This window comes from Erithacus rubecula, assembly GCF_903797595.1.
Source record: "Erithacus rubecula genome assembly, chromosome: 10".
Lineage (NCBI taxonomy): Eukaryota > Metazoa > Chordata > Aves > Passeriformes > Muscicapidae > Erithacus > Erithacus rubecula.
The window spans coordinates 540247-555944 of NC_136662.1; the positions used below are offsets into that span (position 1 = coordinate 540247).

The following is a 15698-nucleotide window of genomic DNA, read 5'->3' on the forward strand; positions in this document are numbered from 1 at the left end:
AAAGCTGCTGTGCTTGAGACAAATGGTGTTTAATTAGGAGGAGGTGGAGACCTTTAGGCAAAGCTCTTCAATCAAAGTGCCTGGAGGGGCTGATCATGGGAGTGCTGGAGCTGCTCCTGCTGCTGACTGATTGTCAGAGGCAGGGCTGGGGCCAGCCCAGCCTGGGGGCTCCAGCTCTGTAAATACCGGGCTCATCTGAGTATGAAATGGCAAAAAAATATATAAAAAGTATGAAAAGAGAGCAGGAATTTTACTGCCCTGAAAAGCACAGTTATATTTTTTATGGTTGATGCTTAGGAGGATGTTCAGCTACACACAGGAGTGTGTTGGAAGTAATTTGTGGCAATGTTTAGGGTTGGTTTTGGGTGAAAATCAGGGATTTGGGGTGTGGCATTCAGTGTGAAGGGTTGTTCCCAGGGCTGGGGATGGAAACAATGCCTGGCTTTGATTTTTAATCAGGATTTGTTTTCCCAGGGATGGAGGGACACAGGGAGGAATCCCAGGGCCAGAGGGCAGGGCTGGGTGGGATTTGGGAAGGAATTGTTCCCTGCCAGGGCTCTGAGCCCCCTTCCCACCCAGCCCATTCTGGGATTCCATCACATTAAAACCTTGGTGAAATTTCCCCTCTGCAGTGCTTCCCTGTCTCTGGGAGCTTCCCAAGCAGCTCCTTGGTGGCAATTCTGGATTTTGGAGCCCAGGACTTGCCCCTGACAGACTGAGCCTTGCAGAGCTCAGCTTTTAAGGGGATTCTCTGCAATCCTGGCATTTTGAACCACTTTGAACTATTTCAACTATATTTAACTCTTCCATTGCAATCTGCATTGGGGTTGGTTTTTTCCTTGAATATTCCCTTTGATTTACTGCTGTGTTTCCCCATTTTTATTTCCTCAAAGTGATGGTCAGACAAGATGTTCTCAGAGCTCTTTTCTATTGCAGAACTGTGCTAATTGTGGAACTGTGGAGTTAATTTTGGAGCTGTGGAACTGTGGAGTTAATTGTGGAATTGTGGAATTAATTGTGGAATTAATTGTGGAATTGTGGAGCTGTGGAGTTGATTTTGGAGCTGTGGAACTGTGGAGTTAATTGTGCAATTGTGGAATTGTGGAGTTAATTGTGGAATTAATTGTGGAACTGTGGAATTGTGGAGGTAATTGTGGAATTAATTGTGGAATTAATTGTGGAATTGTGGAGTTAATTGTGGAACTTTGGAGGTGTGGGGGGTGCCAGTCTAGCCAGGATCTCCTGAGTCACATCCCTGACAAAAAACTCCAGACCCCCAAAACACTGGGCTGCACTTAGCCAGGGCTCTCCACCTCTGCAGGCAGCCTGTGACTCCTGCACCTCTAACTCTGCACCTGTAAATCTGCACCTGTAGCTCCTGCACCTGTAACTCTGCACCTGTAACTCCTGCACCTGTAAATCTGCACCTGTAACTCCTGCACCTGTAACTCTGCACCTGTAACTCCTGTACCTGTAACTCTGCACCTGTAAATCTGCACCTGTAACTCTGCACCTGTAACTCTGCACCTGTAACTCTGTACCTGTAACTCTGCACCTGTAACTCTGCACCTGTAACTCCTGCACCTGTAACTCTGCACCTGTAACTCCTGCACCTGTAACTCTGCACCTGTAGCTCCTGCACCTGTAACTCCTGCACCTGTAACTCTGCACCTGTAACTCTGCACCTGTAACTCCTGCACCTGTAACTCCTGCACCTGTAGCTCCTGCACCTGTAAATCTGCACCTGTAAATCTGCACCTGTAACTCCTGCACCTGTAACTCCTGCACCTGTAACTCTGCACCTGTAACTCTGCACCTGTAACTCCTGCACCTGTAAATCTGCACCTGTAACTCTGCACCTGTAAATCTGCACCTGTAACTCTGCACCTGTAACTCCTGCACCTGTAAATCTGCACCTGTAACTCCTGCACCTGTAACTCTGCACCTGTAACTGTGCACCTGTAACTGTGCACCTGTAAATCTGCACCTGTAGCTCCTGCACCTGTAACTCCTGCACCTATAACTCTGCACCTGTAACTCTGCACCTGTAAATCTGCACCTGTAGCTCCTGCACCTGTAACTCCTGCACCTGTAACTCTGCACCTGTAAATCTGCACCTGTAACTTTGCACCTGTAACTTTGCACCTGTAACTCTGCACCTGTAACTCTGCACCTGTAACTGTGCACCTGTAACTCTGCACCTGTAAATCTGCACCTGTAGCTCCTGCACCTGTAACTCTGCACCTGTAACTCTGCACCTGTAGCTCCTGCACCTGTAACTCTGCACCTGTAACTTTGCACCTGTAACTCTGCACCTGTAACTCCTGTACCTGTAACTCTGCACCTGTAACTCTGCACCTGTAAATCTGCACCTGTAACTCTGCACCTGTAACTCCTGCACCTGTAACTCTGCACCTGTAACTCTGCACCTGTAACTCTGCACCTGTAAATCTGCACCTGTAACTCTGCACCTGTAACTCTGCACCTATAACTCTGCACTTTTAACTCTGCACCTGTAACTCCTGCACCTGTAACTCTGCACCTGTAAATCTGCACCTGTAAATCTGCACCTGTAAATCTGCACCTGTAACTCTGCACCTGTAACTCTGCACCTGTAACTCCTGCACCTGTAACTCCTGCACCTGTAAATCTGCACCTGTAACTCTGCACCTGTAACTCTGCACCTGTAAATCTGCACCTGTAACTTTGCACCTGTAACTCTGCACCTGTAACTCCTGCACCTGTAAATCTGCACCTGTAACTCTGCACCTGTAAATCTGCACCTGTAACTCCTGCACCTGTAGCTTTGCACCTGTAAATCTGCACCTGTAACTCTGCACCTGTAACTCTGCACCTGTACCTCTGCTCCTGTAACTCCTGCACCTGTAACTCTGCACCTGTAACTCTGCACCTGTAACTCTGCACCTGTACCTCTGCTCCTGTAACTCCTGCACCTGTAACTCTGCACCTGTAACTCTGCACCTGTAAATCTGCACCTGTAAATCTGCACCTGTAACTCCTGCACCTGTAAATCTGCACCTGTAACTCCTGCACCTGTAACTCTGCACCTGTAACTTTGCACCTGTAACTCCTGCACCTGTAACTTTGCACCTGTAACTCTGCACCTGTAACTCTGCACCTGTAACTTTGCACCTGTAACTCCTGCACCTGTAACTCTGCACCTGTAACTCTGCACCTGTAACTTTGCACCTGTAACTCCTGCACCTGTAACTCTGCACCTGTAAATCTGCACCTGTAACTCTGCACCTGTAGCTCCTGTACCTGTAACTCTGCACCTGTAACTCCTGCACCTGTAACTCTGCACCTGTAAATCTGCACCTGTAACTCTGCACCTGTAACTCTGCACCCAGCTGAACTCAACTCTCTCCTCAGCCTTTTTTTCCTGAGCATCCTCTGTTCTCTGAGTGCTCCTCCTGCAGCAGCTCCCCAGGCCTTTGGTCACACACCCTGCCCAAAAAGGAACGGTTTAAATTAAAAACACTGTGCAAAAAGGGAAGGGTTTACTTTAAAACATTAACATTAAATTAATGTTTTAATTTAATATTAAAAAAGAAAAACCCAGGTGACTGCAAAGCACTTTCCATGTTGGACCCCACACCAAATTTACTTGGCAGTTTAATTTCTCTTTCATCCTTGCTTATTATCTCATTTCTTTGGCCTTCCATTAATCCATTTCCTGAATAAATGTTTATTTGCTGCTTTATTTAATTTTTCCCCTGACCTTCACAGCTCCACGTGATCTGGGTGGGAGGCAGGAGCTGCTGGAGGGGGGAGCAGCTCTGTGATGGGTTCAGTGTGCACGCCAAGCTCAGCAGAGCAGATTTAAAATGCCAAATCTGCTCCCAGATCAGTCTTTAGAGGTGTGAGAAGAAATACGGATGCAGAACAAACATTTTTTAATTCTTCATAAATATTAACATTCCATTGTGATGCTGCACATATATTTGAGTCATAATTATAAATTCCACAGATTTCAGTGATCTGAATGCAATGATGTCTATCAGCCAGTGAATAGCAGAAAAATCAGCAGCATTCTGATATAGAAAAAAAATCCAGATTTCTCTCAAACTGTGAGGCTGCAGAAATGCTATGGACCAAATTTCTGTGCTGGGAAGGATCATCTTCCCAGGAAATCACTACAATAATATCACCCACGATTTTCCCAGCTCAGATTGCATCACTCCTGCATTTGACAGATCACACTGAGCAGCAGGGCTGCAGCTCTGTGCTTGTTTGGGGGTTGTTTTAATTAATGGACCTCTCAGATTCATTTCTTTTCTAATTCTATTTTGGAAATGCATCAGTGCTGTGACCTGCTCAGTGTCATTGTAACGAGACTTACAGACATCTTCAAGGAGGTTTGATTTAATTTCCTGGCTGTAGAGCCCAGATTAAAGAAGAGCTGGGTCAATTAGGAACGGAACAAAGCTCGTGCTTAAGAGGAAATCACTTAATCTGCACTCTGCGAGTCTGGGAAATTCTCCCCCTTCCACCATGCCACAGCTCCAGGTTTTTACGAGTATTCCACACCCTTACATTCAATCCTGTGGGGGAAAAAAAAAAAAAAAAAAAAAAAAAAAAAGCGATAGTTGTGGTGTTTGGTGTTTGGAATGCAGAGTGAGTTCCATGGAGAGGGTTGTGCTCCCCTGAAGGAGGTTGTGCAGTTTTGTCCCTGATGGTGACCCCGAGGAGCAGCTCCTGACCCCTCTGACCCCTCTGTCCCCTCTGTCCCCTCTGAACCTGTCCCCTCTGTCCCCTCTGTCTCCTCTGTCCCCTCTCTCCCCTCTGTCCCTGATCCCTCTGTCCCCTCTATCCCTGTCCCCTCTGTCCCCTCTGTCCCCTCTCTCCCCTCTGTCCCCTCTGACCCTGTCCCCTCTGTCCCCTCTGTCACTGTCTCCTCTATCCCTGTCCCCTCTGTCCCCTCTGTCCCCTCTGACCCCTCTGTCCCCACTGTCCCCTCTGTCCCCTCTGTCCCCTCTCTCCCCTCTATCCCTGTCCCCTCTCTCCCCTCTGTCCCCTCTGTCCCCTCTGTCCCCTCTGTCCCCTCTGTCCCCTCTCTCCCCTCTCTGTCCCCTCTCTCCCCTCTGTCCCCTCTGTCCCCTCTGTCCCCTCTGTCCCCACTGTCCCCTCTGTCCCCTCTGTCCCCCTCTGTCCCCACTGTCCCCTCTGTCCCCTCTGTCCCCTCTGACCCCTCTCTCTGTCTCTCCACAGTCTCTCCCAAGATTTTCCGGATCTCCAGTGACATCGTGGTGAACGAGGGCAGCAATGTCACCCTGGTGTGCCTGGCCACGGGGAAACCAGAGCCCTCCATCTCCTGGAGACACATCTCCCCCTCGGGTGAGTGCTGGGCGGGGGACAGGGGGACACGGGGACACGGGGACACGGGGTCACGGGGACACGGGGACATGGGGACATGGGGACAGGGGGACATGGGGACATGGGGACACAGGGACATGGGGACATGGGGACATGGGGACACGGGGACATGGGGACATGGGGACAGGGGGACATGGGGACAGGGGGACAGGGGGACATGGGGACATGGGGACACAGGGACAGGGGGACATGGGGACACAGGGACAGGGGGACATGGGGACACGGGGACATGGGGACATGGGGACAGGGGGACATGGGGACATGGGGACAGGGGGACATGGGGACAGGGGGACAGGGGGACATGGGGACATGGGGACACGGGGACAGGGGGACACGGGGACACGGGGACATGGGGACACAGGGACAGGGGCACAGCACCAGGCTGGGCATTCCTCGGGATCTGTCCTGACCTCGGGGAAACCAGCAGGGAAATCTGGGCAGGTGCTGTGCCACAGTAATAAATACTCAGGTTTTTCATGCAGGAAAAGCCTGTTCTTTATTGATAAATAATATTTATGTATCATATAAATCAGATATCATATTTATATATCATATAAATTATAAATTATATTTCTAGAGCTGCCTTTGCAGTGAGGGATTTCTAGAGCTGCCTTTGCAGTGAGGGATTTTTAGAATTGCCTTTGCAGTAAAAGATTTCTAGAATTGCCTTTGCAATGAGGGATTTTTAGAATTGACTTTGCAATGAGGGATTTCTAGAGCTGCCCTTTCAATGAGGAATTTCTAGAATTGCCATTGCAGTAAAAGATTTCTAGAATTGCCTTTGCAGTGAGGGTTTTCTTTGCTCCCCCAAGCCGCACAAATCCATGTACCTACAGGCAAGAAAGGCTCCCCAGGCTTCCACAGCCTCTCATCACCTGAGGAACAATTGGCTTTGCAAAGCAAGATCTGGGAAAAAACCCTCACTTTTGACCTTTAAAACAATGACAATGAATTCGGCTTGAAGTGTCCATCAAGGGACTGGAGGAAAAATTCAGTTGTAGTAGAAAATGGATTTTAACTAAATGTCAAATAAAATTTTATTGGAAACCATGGCGATACTTTGGATTAATGGTTTAAAGCACTTGAGTGGCTGGAGAAAGGAGCTGGGGTGATGTTCCTGGAGAGGGAGAAAAGGAGAATTGCTGCACTCAGGCTGGAGCAGGGGCTGGGGGGAGGCAGAGCAGCCTCAGGCAGAATGCAGAGGTGGCACTTGGGGACATGGGGAGCAGCCGGGCTCCAGGGGCTCAGAGGGACTTTCCAACCCAAATTAATCCGTGGGGATTATTGCAGAAGGGTTTCCTGAGCGTGTTCCTCACTCCAGCCCGGCCTTGGGCTCTCCCATCCTCGGTGATCCTGGGATCCCGAGCCTTGGGATGTGCCCTGGCACACACAGCTGGGTCTGGAGAGGCTCAAAGGACTCCTCACTCAGAAATCCTGGGAAAGGGATGGGAGCAGCCCCTTCCTGCCAGGACATGCTCAGGGCAGCGGGTGTTCCCATCCCAGTGCACACAGGTACCAATGCCCCAGAGCCCCTCCCTGCAGACGCAGCCTGGCTTCCCTGAGAGAAGAATTTCACTTCAGCAGCTTGTTGGGAAATAGAAAAACCTTATAAATAGGAGTGCTTAGAGAAAGGTTTTGAAACCATAAGTGAAATAGAAATGATAGCAGTTTTCAACTGGGGCTGAGAGCAACCATGTGAAGGTTTGAGGACTCTTCCTTTGTTTAGATAATGCCAAATGCCACAGATACCCAAGAGCCAGCAGACATCCTGTTCCAAGTATGGCAGGAAAGGTTTAGAGATAAGGTTTATAGATAAGAAGGCCATAAAACATGGAAAAATAGCGATTTTTACAGGTTGCAGCAAATATTAGGAAATTGGTATTTTGTAGTAGATTGGTTAGTGGAAATTAGAATATTAAACATAGAAGAACATTTATTGTATTGTAAACAGGAAATCGTGCTCTATGCTCTTTTCCCTCTTATTCTCTCTGTTCCTATCTTTTATTCTCTCTTACTCTCTCTCCCTCTCATTCTTCTCTCTCTGTCCTGCTCTGAGCTGTGGCTGGCAGCCCTTAGCAGGACCCTTGTGCCCACACCCTAACAATAAACCACAAACTTCAAAAACCAGAATATAGAGATCTCCTGAGTCTGTCCTGACCACCCTCCACCCAACAGAATCTCCTGCAGGAGATCTGAGCAGCCTCAGCTTCCTGCCCTGGTTGGTATTCTGCGTGCAGCCCCTCACCTCCCTCCCTGCATCAGCTTCATCTGCACTTGCTAATTCCTGCCCGGCCTCGCTCTAATTCCCAGCGGCACTAATGAGGCTCCCAGCACATCTCCCAGCCAGCACTAAATTATATTAACGAAGCATATTTAGAGTATTCTCAAATTGTTTGTCAAAGCTGCTGCGAAAAGATAAGGAACTGAAATCTCGGAATACAAATGACTCAATGTAGACTAATTCCAGGATATGATCATGATTTACATCAACACAGCCTCGGCTCGCACGAGGTCGGATTCAATTTTTCTGAACAAGAGATAAATTGAACCTTCCGCAGGAATAAAAATAAAATGCATTTCAAGGTGATTTTTAAACTTAGTCCGTAAATTATTGGCCTGGAATCTTTATTGTGCACGTTTAACTCGCAGTCATTATGTAAATGCTTGCATTCTATAAATATTCATTACGCAGCCCCATTATGTAAATCCAGCAAATCTCCCCACTCAGCGTTACAGGGCTGCGGGTTGTAATCTCCAAATCTGTATTGTTGAAATGCCACCCGAATAAATTGCAGGTATTACTTATTTTGTTCTGACATTTCCCAGCAAAGTGCAGCATCGATAGTTTGGGGATGGAGGCAGAATGTTAAAGGATGAAGTTCTGCTGGGGACCCGCTCCAGCTTCAGCCCTGCTGTGTCCCACCTGGTTAAAGCTCTGCTGGCAGCAACACTCACAAATATTCTGGTTTAATGTTCCTCTTTACGGAAATTCAGGGCTGTGCATCAAAATTCTCTCCCATTTGGTTTTGACAGAAGTTTGCCCCGGGAGGTTCCCCAGCTGTGGGAGGAAGGGGATGCTCAGGGCAGGCAGTGCACTGCAGGAGAAGGGGCAGATTGGGCAGAGACTGGGATGGAATTGTTCCCTGGCACAGGGAAAGGTGCCCAGAGCAGCTGTGGCTGCCCCTGGAAATGTGGAGGCGTCCCTGCCCATGAACAGTGGAAGGAGTTGGGATTTAAGATCCCTTCCAACAACCCATTCCAGGATTCTGGCACCTCTGCTTACTCCCAGTTTCACATTCTCCAGTCCTTCCCTGCTCTCTTTCCTTTTTCTCACAGTTTTATCTCCATCATTCCTGGTCATCAGCAGTTTTCCCAAACAGGAGGGTGGCCTGGATGGAGGGATAGAGCTGCATTTGGAGGAGCAGCTCCAGAAACTGAATGAAAGCAGATTTTCCCATGTGGAATGGAAGGCACCAGGACACTCGGTGTTCCTTGCCTCCACCAGCTCAGGGCACTCCTGTTCTTTGAGGGAGGAGCAAGCAGGGATTTAGCAAAGCCTCCCTAAATCCCGAGGAGCAAACTCAGCTCGAGCTCTGACAGAGACTCAGCTCCTCCTGCCCCAGAGCCACACCTGACAGACACGAGAAGGGCTTTGCTGGAGTGCAAGTGCTTCAAACCTGGATTTCCAGGCTGCAAATCCTGAACTGACATGAATTATTATCAGATTTACAGGGCTTTGCCTGTGTACAGAGGGTGAACTCTTAAAATCTCCCTCTCCTGCTTACAGATGGGTTTAAAGCTGGAAGTTTCAGAAGGGAGTTTCTGGCTGGTTTCTCTTTTCTTGCTGACTCCCAAACAGATATTTTGGGGAGGTTGTTTTGTCCCAGCTCCCCGCAGGTGTGGCTGTGGGATCTCTGAGCAGGAGGAGCTGCTCTGCTCTGCTCCACCTCCCCATCACACAGAGAGGGGTCTCCAGAGCTGATCACCTTGTGGGAAGGGTCTCACTGGGAACTCACCTTCCTGCCTCTGCAGTCCCAGGTTCAGCTTCAGGGGCTTCCACAGCCCAGCAGGGACCTCCTTCCTCAGGCTGCTTTGACCCAGAGAGCCCAAACCCAGGATTATTTTCTCCTGGGCCAGGGAATGCTGGAATGTTTGTGCTGGGAGGTGCCTCAAATCCCATCCAGCCATGGCAGGGACAGCTCCCACTGTCCAGGCTGCCCCAGCCCAATGTCCAGCCTGGCCTGGGGCACTCCCAGCTGCTCTGCTCTGTGACACCCACCAGGGCCAAACCACTCTGGTGTATCTTGGGGTGGTGGAGTTTCCCTGTGGGAGTGAGTCAGGAGAAAATCTTTGGTGAGCTCCAGGAGTTTGAGGGGATTTCAGCTCACCTGGGGCTCCTGCAGCTTCCCTTGGGTGTGTGTTGAACTCTGCTGTGCAGATGTTGAATCCCAGCTGTTCTGTGCTCAGCCTGCAGTAATTCCTTTGTGTGCTTGTTCCCTTCCAGCCAAGCCCTTTGAGAGTGGGCAGTACCTGGACATCTATGGGATTACCAGAGACCAGGCTGGCGAGTACGAGTGCAGCGCAGAGAACGACGTCTCAGTGCCAGACGTGAAAAAAGTCAAAGTGACAGTCAACTGTAAGTGCTGCTTTTGTTATCCCTCGGTGTGCTGGAGCAGGAGCAGAGCCTGCAGCAGCAAATGGAGCTGCTGGGGCTGTCAGGGGCTCTGTGGGTGCCACCAGGAGCTCGAGGTGCGAGCTCTCGTTTTTGGGTGACGATCTGAGTGGGCTCTGTGGATGTTGGGCTGAGCCCTGCCTGGTTTACCTTGTGGTAAATCTTGTGAGTGGAATGGGATGAGAAACTCTCTGGTCACTCGATGGGGACTGATGTCCAGTGCAGTGTGAGCTGTTCCTCAGGGCAGCTGGGGTCTGTGCAGTGCACTGCAGGCACAGGTGGCACCTGCAGCTCTGACCTGCTGGCATTCCCACTCCAGGGAGATGCTCTCAGCTTGGCTCCCAGTCTGATTTAGCACTCAGAACACGTGAGGAAACACAGGCCAGACAATGTGAATAATTTCTGTTGTTCATTCTAGCAATTTTCTTTGGTTAACTTCAATTACCCAGCGTGTAATTTGTTTCTGGTTCTGGAGTGGTTGTGGCAGCTTTATTGGTCACAAATATGAGATGTCAGCGCTGTGTCTCCCCCAGGGACCTCGTCCCAGCTGGTGTGGGCAGCAAAGCCCCTCATCCCCTGTCACTGGGGGCATTCACTGCTGTCACTGGGGACATTCACTGCTGTCACTGGGGACATTCACTGCTGCCCAGTCTGTTCTTGTTCACGTGGCACCAGAGCTCCTTGGGCACGTGGGGACAGTGCAGTGACACTTCTGGAAGAGCTGGATTGTGCTCCAGGGTTCCTCGGGCACGTGGGGACAGTGCAGTGACACTTCTGGAAGAGCTGGATCCTCTCTGGGTGCCAGGGCAGTGCCCTGTGTTGCTCTTTGTCCCAGTGCAGCCACCTGGGCTCAGCCCAGTGTCCTCATGGATGTACTGATAACATGTCACATTCAGGAAAACTTCTGGAATATGCAGAGTAATTTATTTTACTTTATTATTTTTTTAAATAACTTCTCCCATCTCCAGAGTCTCGTGGCAGCAGTGTGGAGCTGGGCTGGGGCTGCAGCTGTGCCAGCGTGTGCGCATGGCTGGTTTGTCACCATCAGCTCATTGCTCACACTGGGCTGGGGACGTGTCCCCAGCAGCTGAGCTCAGAGCAGGAGCTCTGCAAACATCTGCCTGCAGTCACTGCTTGTAAGGAATTCACAGTAATTCATTTTCAAGCTTAAATCTCGAAGTCGTTAATGAAAGAAAATGAGAGGAAGCTCCTCTGGCTGGGCAGTTTCCTCTGTCAGATGTTCTCCAGCCCTGTTGTTCTTTAAAGCCATCTGTTCATTCCCATATCAAGCTGGTAAGAGCCAGGATTTCTCCCGGTGAATTCCCTCCTTTCACCTGGGCTGTGCTCATGGGGCAGGGCTGGGGGAAGGTGGGACTCAGTGTCCTGGAGGGGCTTTTCCAACCTAAACCATCCCTTGGGTTCTGTTCCTCTGCTGCTGCTCTCACCCACCCCTGGTGGCATTCCATGATAAATGGTGCTCCTGGGGGCATTCCATGGTTGTGTTCCTGGTGACATTCCAGGATTGTATCCCTGGTGGCATTCCATGATAAATGGTGCTCCTGGTGGCATTCCATGGTTGTGTTCCTGGTGACATTCCATGATAAATTGTGTTCCTGGTGGCATTCCATGGTTGTGTTCCTGGTGACATTCCATGGTTGTATTCCTGGTGACATTCCTTGATAAATGGTGCTCCTGGTGAATTCCATGATAAATGGTGCTCCTGGTGACATTCCATGATTGTGCTCCTGGTGGCATTCCATGATTATATTCCTGGTGGCTTTCCATGATTGTATCCCTGGTGACATTCCACGATAAATGGTGTTCCTGGTGGCATTCCATGATAAATGGTGCTCTTGGTGACATTCCAGGATTGTATTCCTGGTGGCATTCCATAATTGTGCTCCTGGTGACATTCCATGACGGATGGCACTCCTGGTGACATTCCATGACCCAATTCCTGGTGATATTCTAGGATTGCATTCCTGGTGGCATTCTATGGTTGTATTCCTGGTGACATTCCATGATGGATGGTGTTCCTGGTGACAGTCCATGATACATGGTGCTCCTGGTGACATTCCATGATGGATAGTGCTCCTGGTGGCATTCCATGACCCAGCTCCTGGTGGCATTCCAGGATTGCATTCCTGGTGACATTCCATGACCCAACTCCTGGTGACATTCCAGGATTGCATTCCTGGTGGCATTCCATGATTGTTTTCCTGGTGACATTCCATGATAAATGGTGCTCCTGGTGACATTCCAGGATTGCATTTCTGGTGGAATTCCAGGATTGCATTCCTGGTGACATTTCATGATTGTATTCCTGGTGGCATTCCATGATTGTATTCCTGGTGACATTCCAGGATTGCATTCCTGGTGACATTCCACAGCTCCACTCCTGGTGCAGGGCACTGTTGGCACACGGATATTCACAGCACGGAGCCGTGTTCAGTCTCCCAGGCAGAGGCAGGAGAATGATCAGGTTTAAATGACTTTGTGAAATTCCAGTTTCTTGGCTGGGCAGCTCCCAGCCCCCCACAAACAGGGAGCTCCCAGGACATATGTCACAGCTCCAATGACTTACAGGGGGTTCCTTGCACTGCTTGATGCACCATAATCTACATTTTCTGCTTAATTCGTGTCTGTCCTCCCTGATTCCCCTTTGGCTTGAGAACCTGCCTGAATTCCAAACAGATGTGGGGGTGCAGAAAAGGAGAGAAGCCACTGAAGCTGCTGCTGGGTGATCTTCAATGCTCCACCAAATCAAGTTAAAACAGATAAGGCGTAATCCAATTTCATTTCACAAGTAAATCCTATTAGCATTTTCCATTACATTTTGTAAAGCAAACACTGATTTATAGATTATAATATCGAACCCTGCTTTGAATGAAGCAGAGTGTGGATTTAGTGTGTCATCTGGAAGCTGGGCTGAAACTCTCCACTGGCACTTCTCTCGGCCTCCCCTGCTCCATTACTGACATGCTTGAAGAATATTAAAGGCAGCTGCTAAATCCCAGAATTTCCAGTAGAGCTAAGGCCTCAGCGAGGGGATGAGGAATGGGATGTGCTCCTCAGGAAACTGGCATTGATTTGCATTTATTTCAAGGTGTCAGCTGCCTAAATAAACAGCAGATGTGGATTTAAAGGGGAGGGGCATTGTGGAATTCCCTTTTCTCAGGATAACACTGGCCAAGGGTCCGTCTGCCTGTGTTTGCACCTTGGACAGCTCCATCAGGACTGGAGTCTGCCTGTGTTTGCACCTTGGACAGCTCCAGCAGGGCTGGAGTCTGCCTGTGCTTGCACCTTGGAGAGCTCCCTCAGGGCTGGAGCTTTCAGGCTCGGCTGGATCAGGATCCGGCGGCTCTGGGGAGGGAAAAGACATTTTTGAGCTCGTTCCTGGGTGGTTTTGTCCAGTTTTCAGGTGACTTTTCCCATTACTTGGGATTATTTCAGGGTTCTCATCCCTGGCTGTGGCATTACTGAGCCCTCCCCAGGCCCAGGTGAGCAGGACTGGTGCCCAGGTGCCCAGGTGATCAGGAATGGTGCCCAGGTGACCAGAGCAGCAGCAGAGTTTTGCAGACCCCGTGTGCCCCCCTGAAGGCAGATTTAAGCCCAGCTCAGTGGATCTGACCTGGGGTTGTGCTCAAACCCAGCTGCTGCCCTGCAGCTCCACAGTCCATTCCTAAGGAACCTGCTGCTCCTCCCCTCATCACCCAGGTGCTCTCACACCTCTGCTCACCTGAGCGGCATTCCCATGGGCATTGTTTCCCATTATTTTGGGAAATAAAGGGGCTGGGTGTCCCTCCCTGGCTGCTCCTGTGCCTGACGAAGCTTCACCCAGGCTGTGGCAGCTCCTCAGCACTCACACTGCAGCCCTGCATTTCCTTAACTCAGTTTTTAATAAGTTTTTGTAGCTCTTCAGGCTGATTTTGTTTGTGTCAGTTTGGTTTATCCAGGCAGTCACTGCATTATTCTTCCCTTGCCTTAACCTGGAATACAAAACGAAGGATTGGGGTGACTGAACTGGTGAAATGTTTGGAATGATCATGTCCCAGGCCTGACAGAGCCCAAGGGTTTGGAAATGCTCTCAGAAGGAGGGTGGGGTGTCCTGTGCAGGGCTCAGGCTTGGATTCCACGATCCCCAGGGATCTCCTCCAGCCCAGCAGCCTCTCTGATTTAACCCTTTCCTCTTCACCCACGTGTTTTGTGTCCTTTAGCAGATCATCTCCCTTTGAGGGGCTTTATTCCCAACTTTTTGAGGTTCTCCCCTGCCTCTGGACCCTGGCTCTGCCTGCTGGGATCAGGTCCCGCATTCCCTGGGTTCCCTGGGCCATGGCCCTGCTCAGTCCGGAGCAGAGGGACCCTGGATGGACATCCCAGCCCTCCCAGGGGTTTCCATCCATATCCCTGGGGGGTGTTCCAAAGGCAGAGCCTGTTCGTGCCCCTTCCATCCCGCTGGGGTGAGGAATTTCTCGGGTTTTTTTCTGGTGCAGGAATGTGCGAGTTCCTCGTCAGGAATTTTAAGTGGGGTGTTTGTTTTCGCTTGGCCAGCCCGGGTTGTGCAGAACAGCTCCCCTCATTAGCATTTCTCCCCTCATTAGCATTTCTCCCCTCATTTGCATTTCTTCGAAGGCTCCTCGCTGTTGCTATGGTGTTTTGCATAACATTATGGATAACACTCCGATTTTACTTTGAAATCAGACATCCTGTACAAGCCACGCCGGCCTAATTATATCTGCAACCTTAAATCTCCTGGGGAAAAACACTCCAGGACTTCAGAGCTGGGTGTTCCTGTGACTCTGCTTTCCCTGAAGTGTCCTGTGCGACCCATCCCTCACCTAGGATCAGCATTTCCTTGGCAAGCTTTGGAGTCTGGGCTCAAGCAGGAAAACTGCCTCAGTTAAATTATTAAATGTGAAGACAAAGCCCACGTTTTATTTTCTGGAGGTCTCAGTCCTCCTCTGCTTTGGCAGCAAGTATAAAATTGCTCAGAGCAATTTAATTTTAATTTCAACTTTCCTCTAATAAAAGGGAGGGGAGGAGGGGGCTTCACTTGAAGCAGGAATCAATAACTCTGATTCTTTCTGGTTTTAATAGCTACTGATTGCAGCTCCATCTTTATATCCCTGACTAAGCTGAGGAACTGGGGGTCAGCATTGGCTTTAGGAGCTGAGGGGACAGCACAGCCCTGGTGGAAATTTGGGGTTAAATCAGGGACAGCAGAGCTGGGTTTGGCTGCAGCCACCAGCTGAGGGCTGCCAGAAAATATCTCAGGTGAAACCAGTGTGAATAACAGGTTTGGGTTGTTGAGTTTTTTTCCTTTTTTTTACATAAAATAAAGGTCTTTGGAGAATTTCTGCAGCCTCATAAATTGGAGGTTTTGTTCATGCACAATGTCATCAGTTGGATTTTTTTCCTGCTTTTGGGTTTTGTCTTGTTATTTCTGGTCACCATTAGGACTAAATTGTTTTTTAGTTAATTTGCAAGCTGGTCTCATCACTGGGAGCCTATCTGAGTTATATGATGTCCTATCTCATAGCAACACAAAGAAAAACAGCTCACACCAACCTGATAAGAGCTGCTCTGACAATTAAAGCCACCTCCATTGCTGGTGAGGAAAGAATATTGC

The 15698-nt window shown here is 49.6% G+C and overlaps 1 protein-coding gene across 3 annotated transcripts in view; it reads left to right on the forward strand.

The window, feature by feature from the left end:
- Positions 1–15698, forward strand: part of NEGR1 (neuronal growth regulator 1) — a 151389-nt gene that overhangs the window by 76083 nt on the left and 59608 nt on the right. For all 3 annotated transcript variants that reach the window (XR_013775358.1, XR_013775359.1, XM_079314363.1), the window contains exons 3-4: positions 5233–5358; positions 9902–10033. Coding sequence is in view for 1 of the 3 variants with exons in the window: in XM_079314363.1 (XP_079170489.1) it covers positions 5233–5358; positions 9902–10033 (258 nt within the window). In the remaining 2 variants the exon portion in view is untranslated. The remainder of the gene's footprint in view (positions 1–5232; positions 5359–9901; positions 10034–15698) is intronic.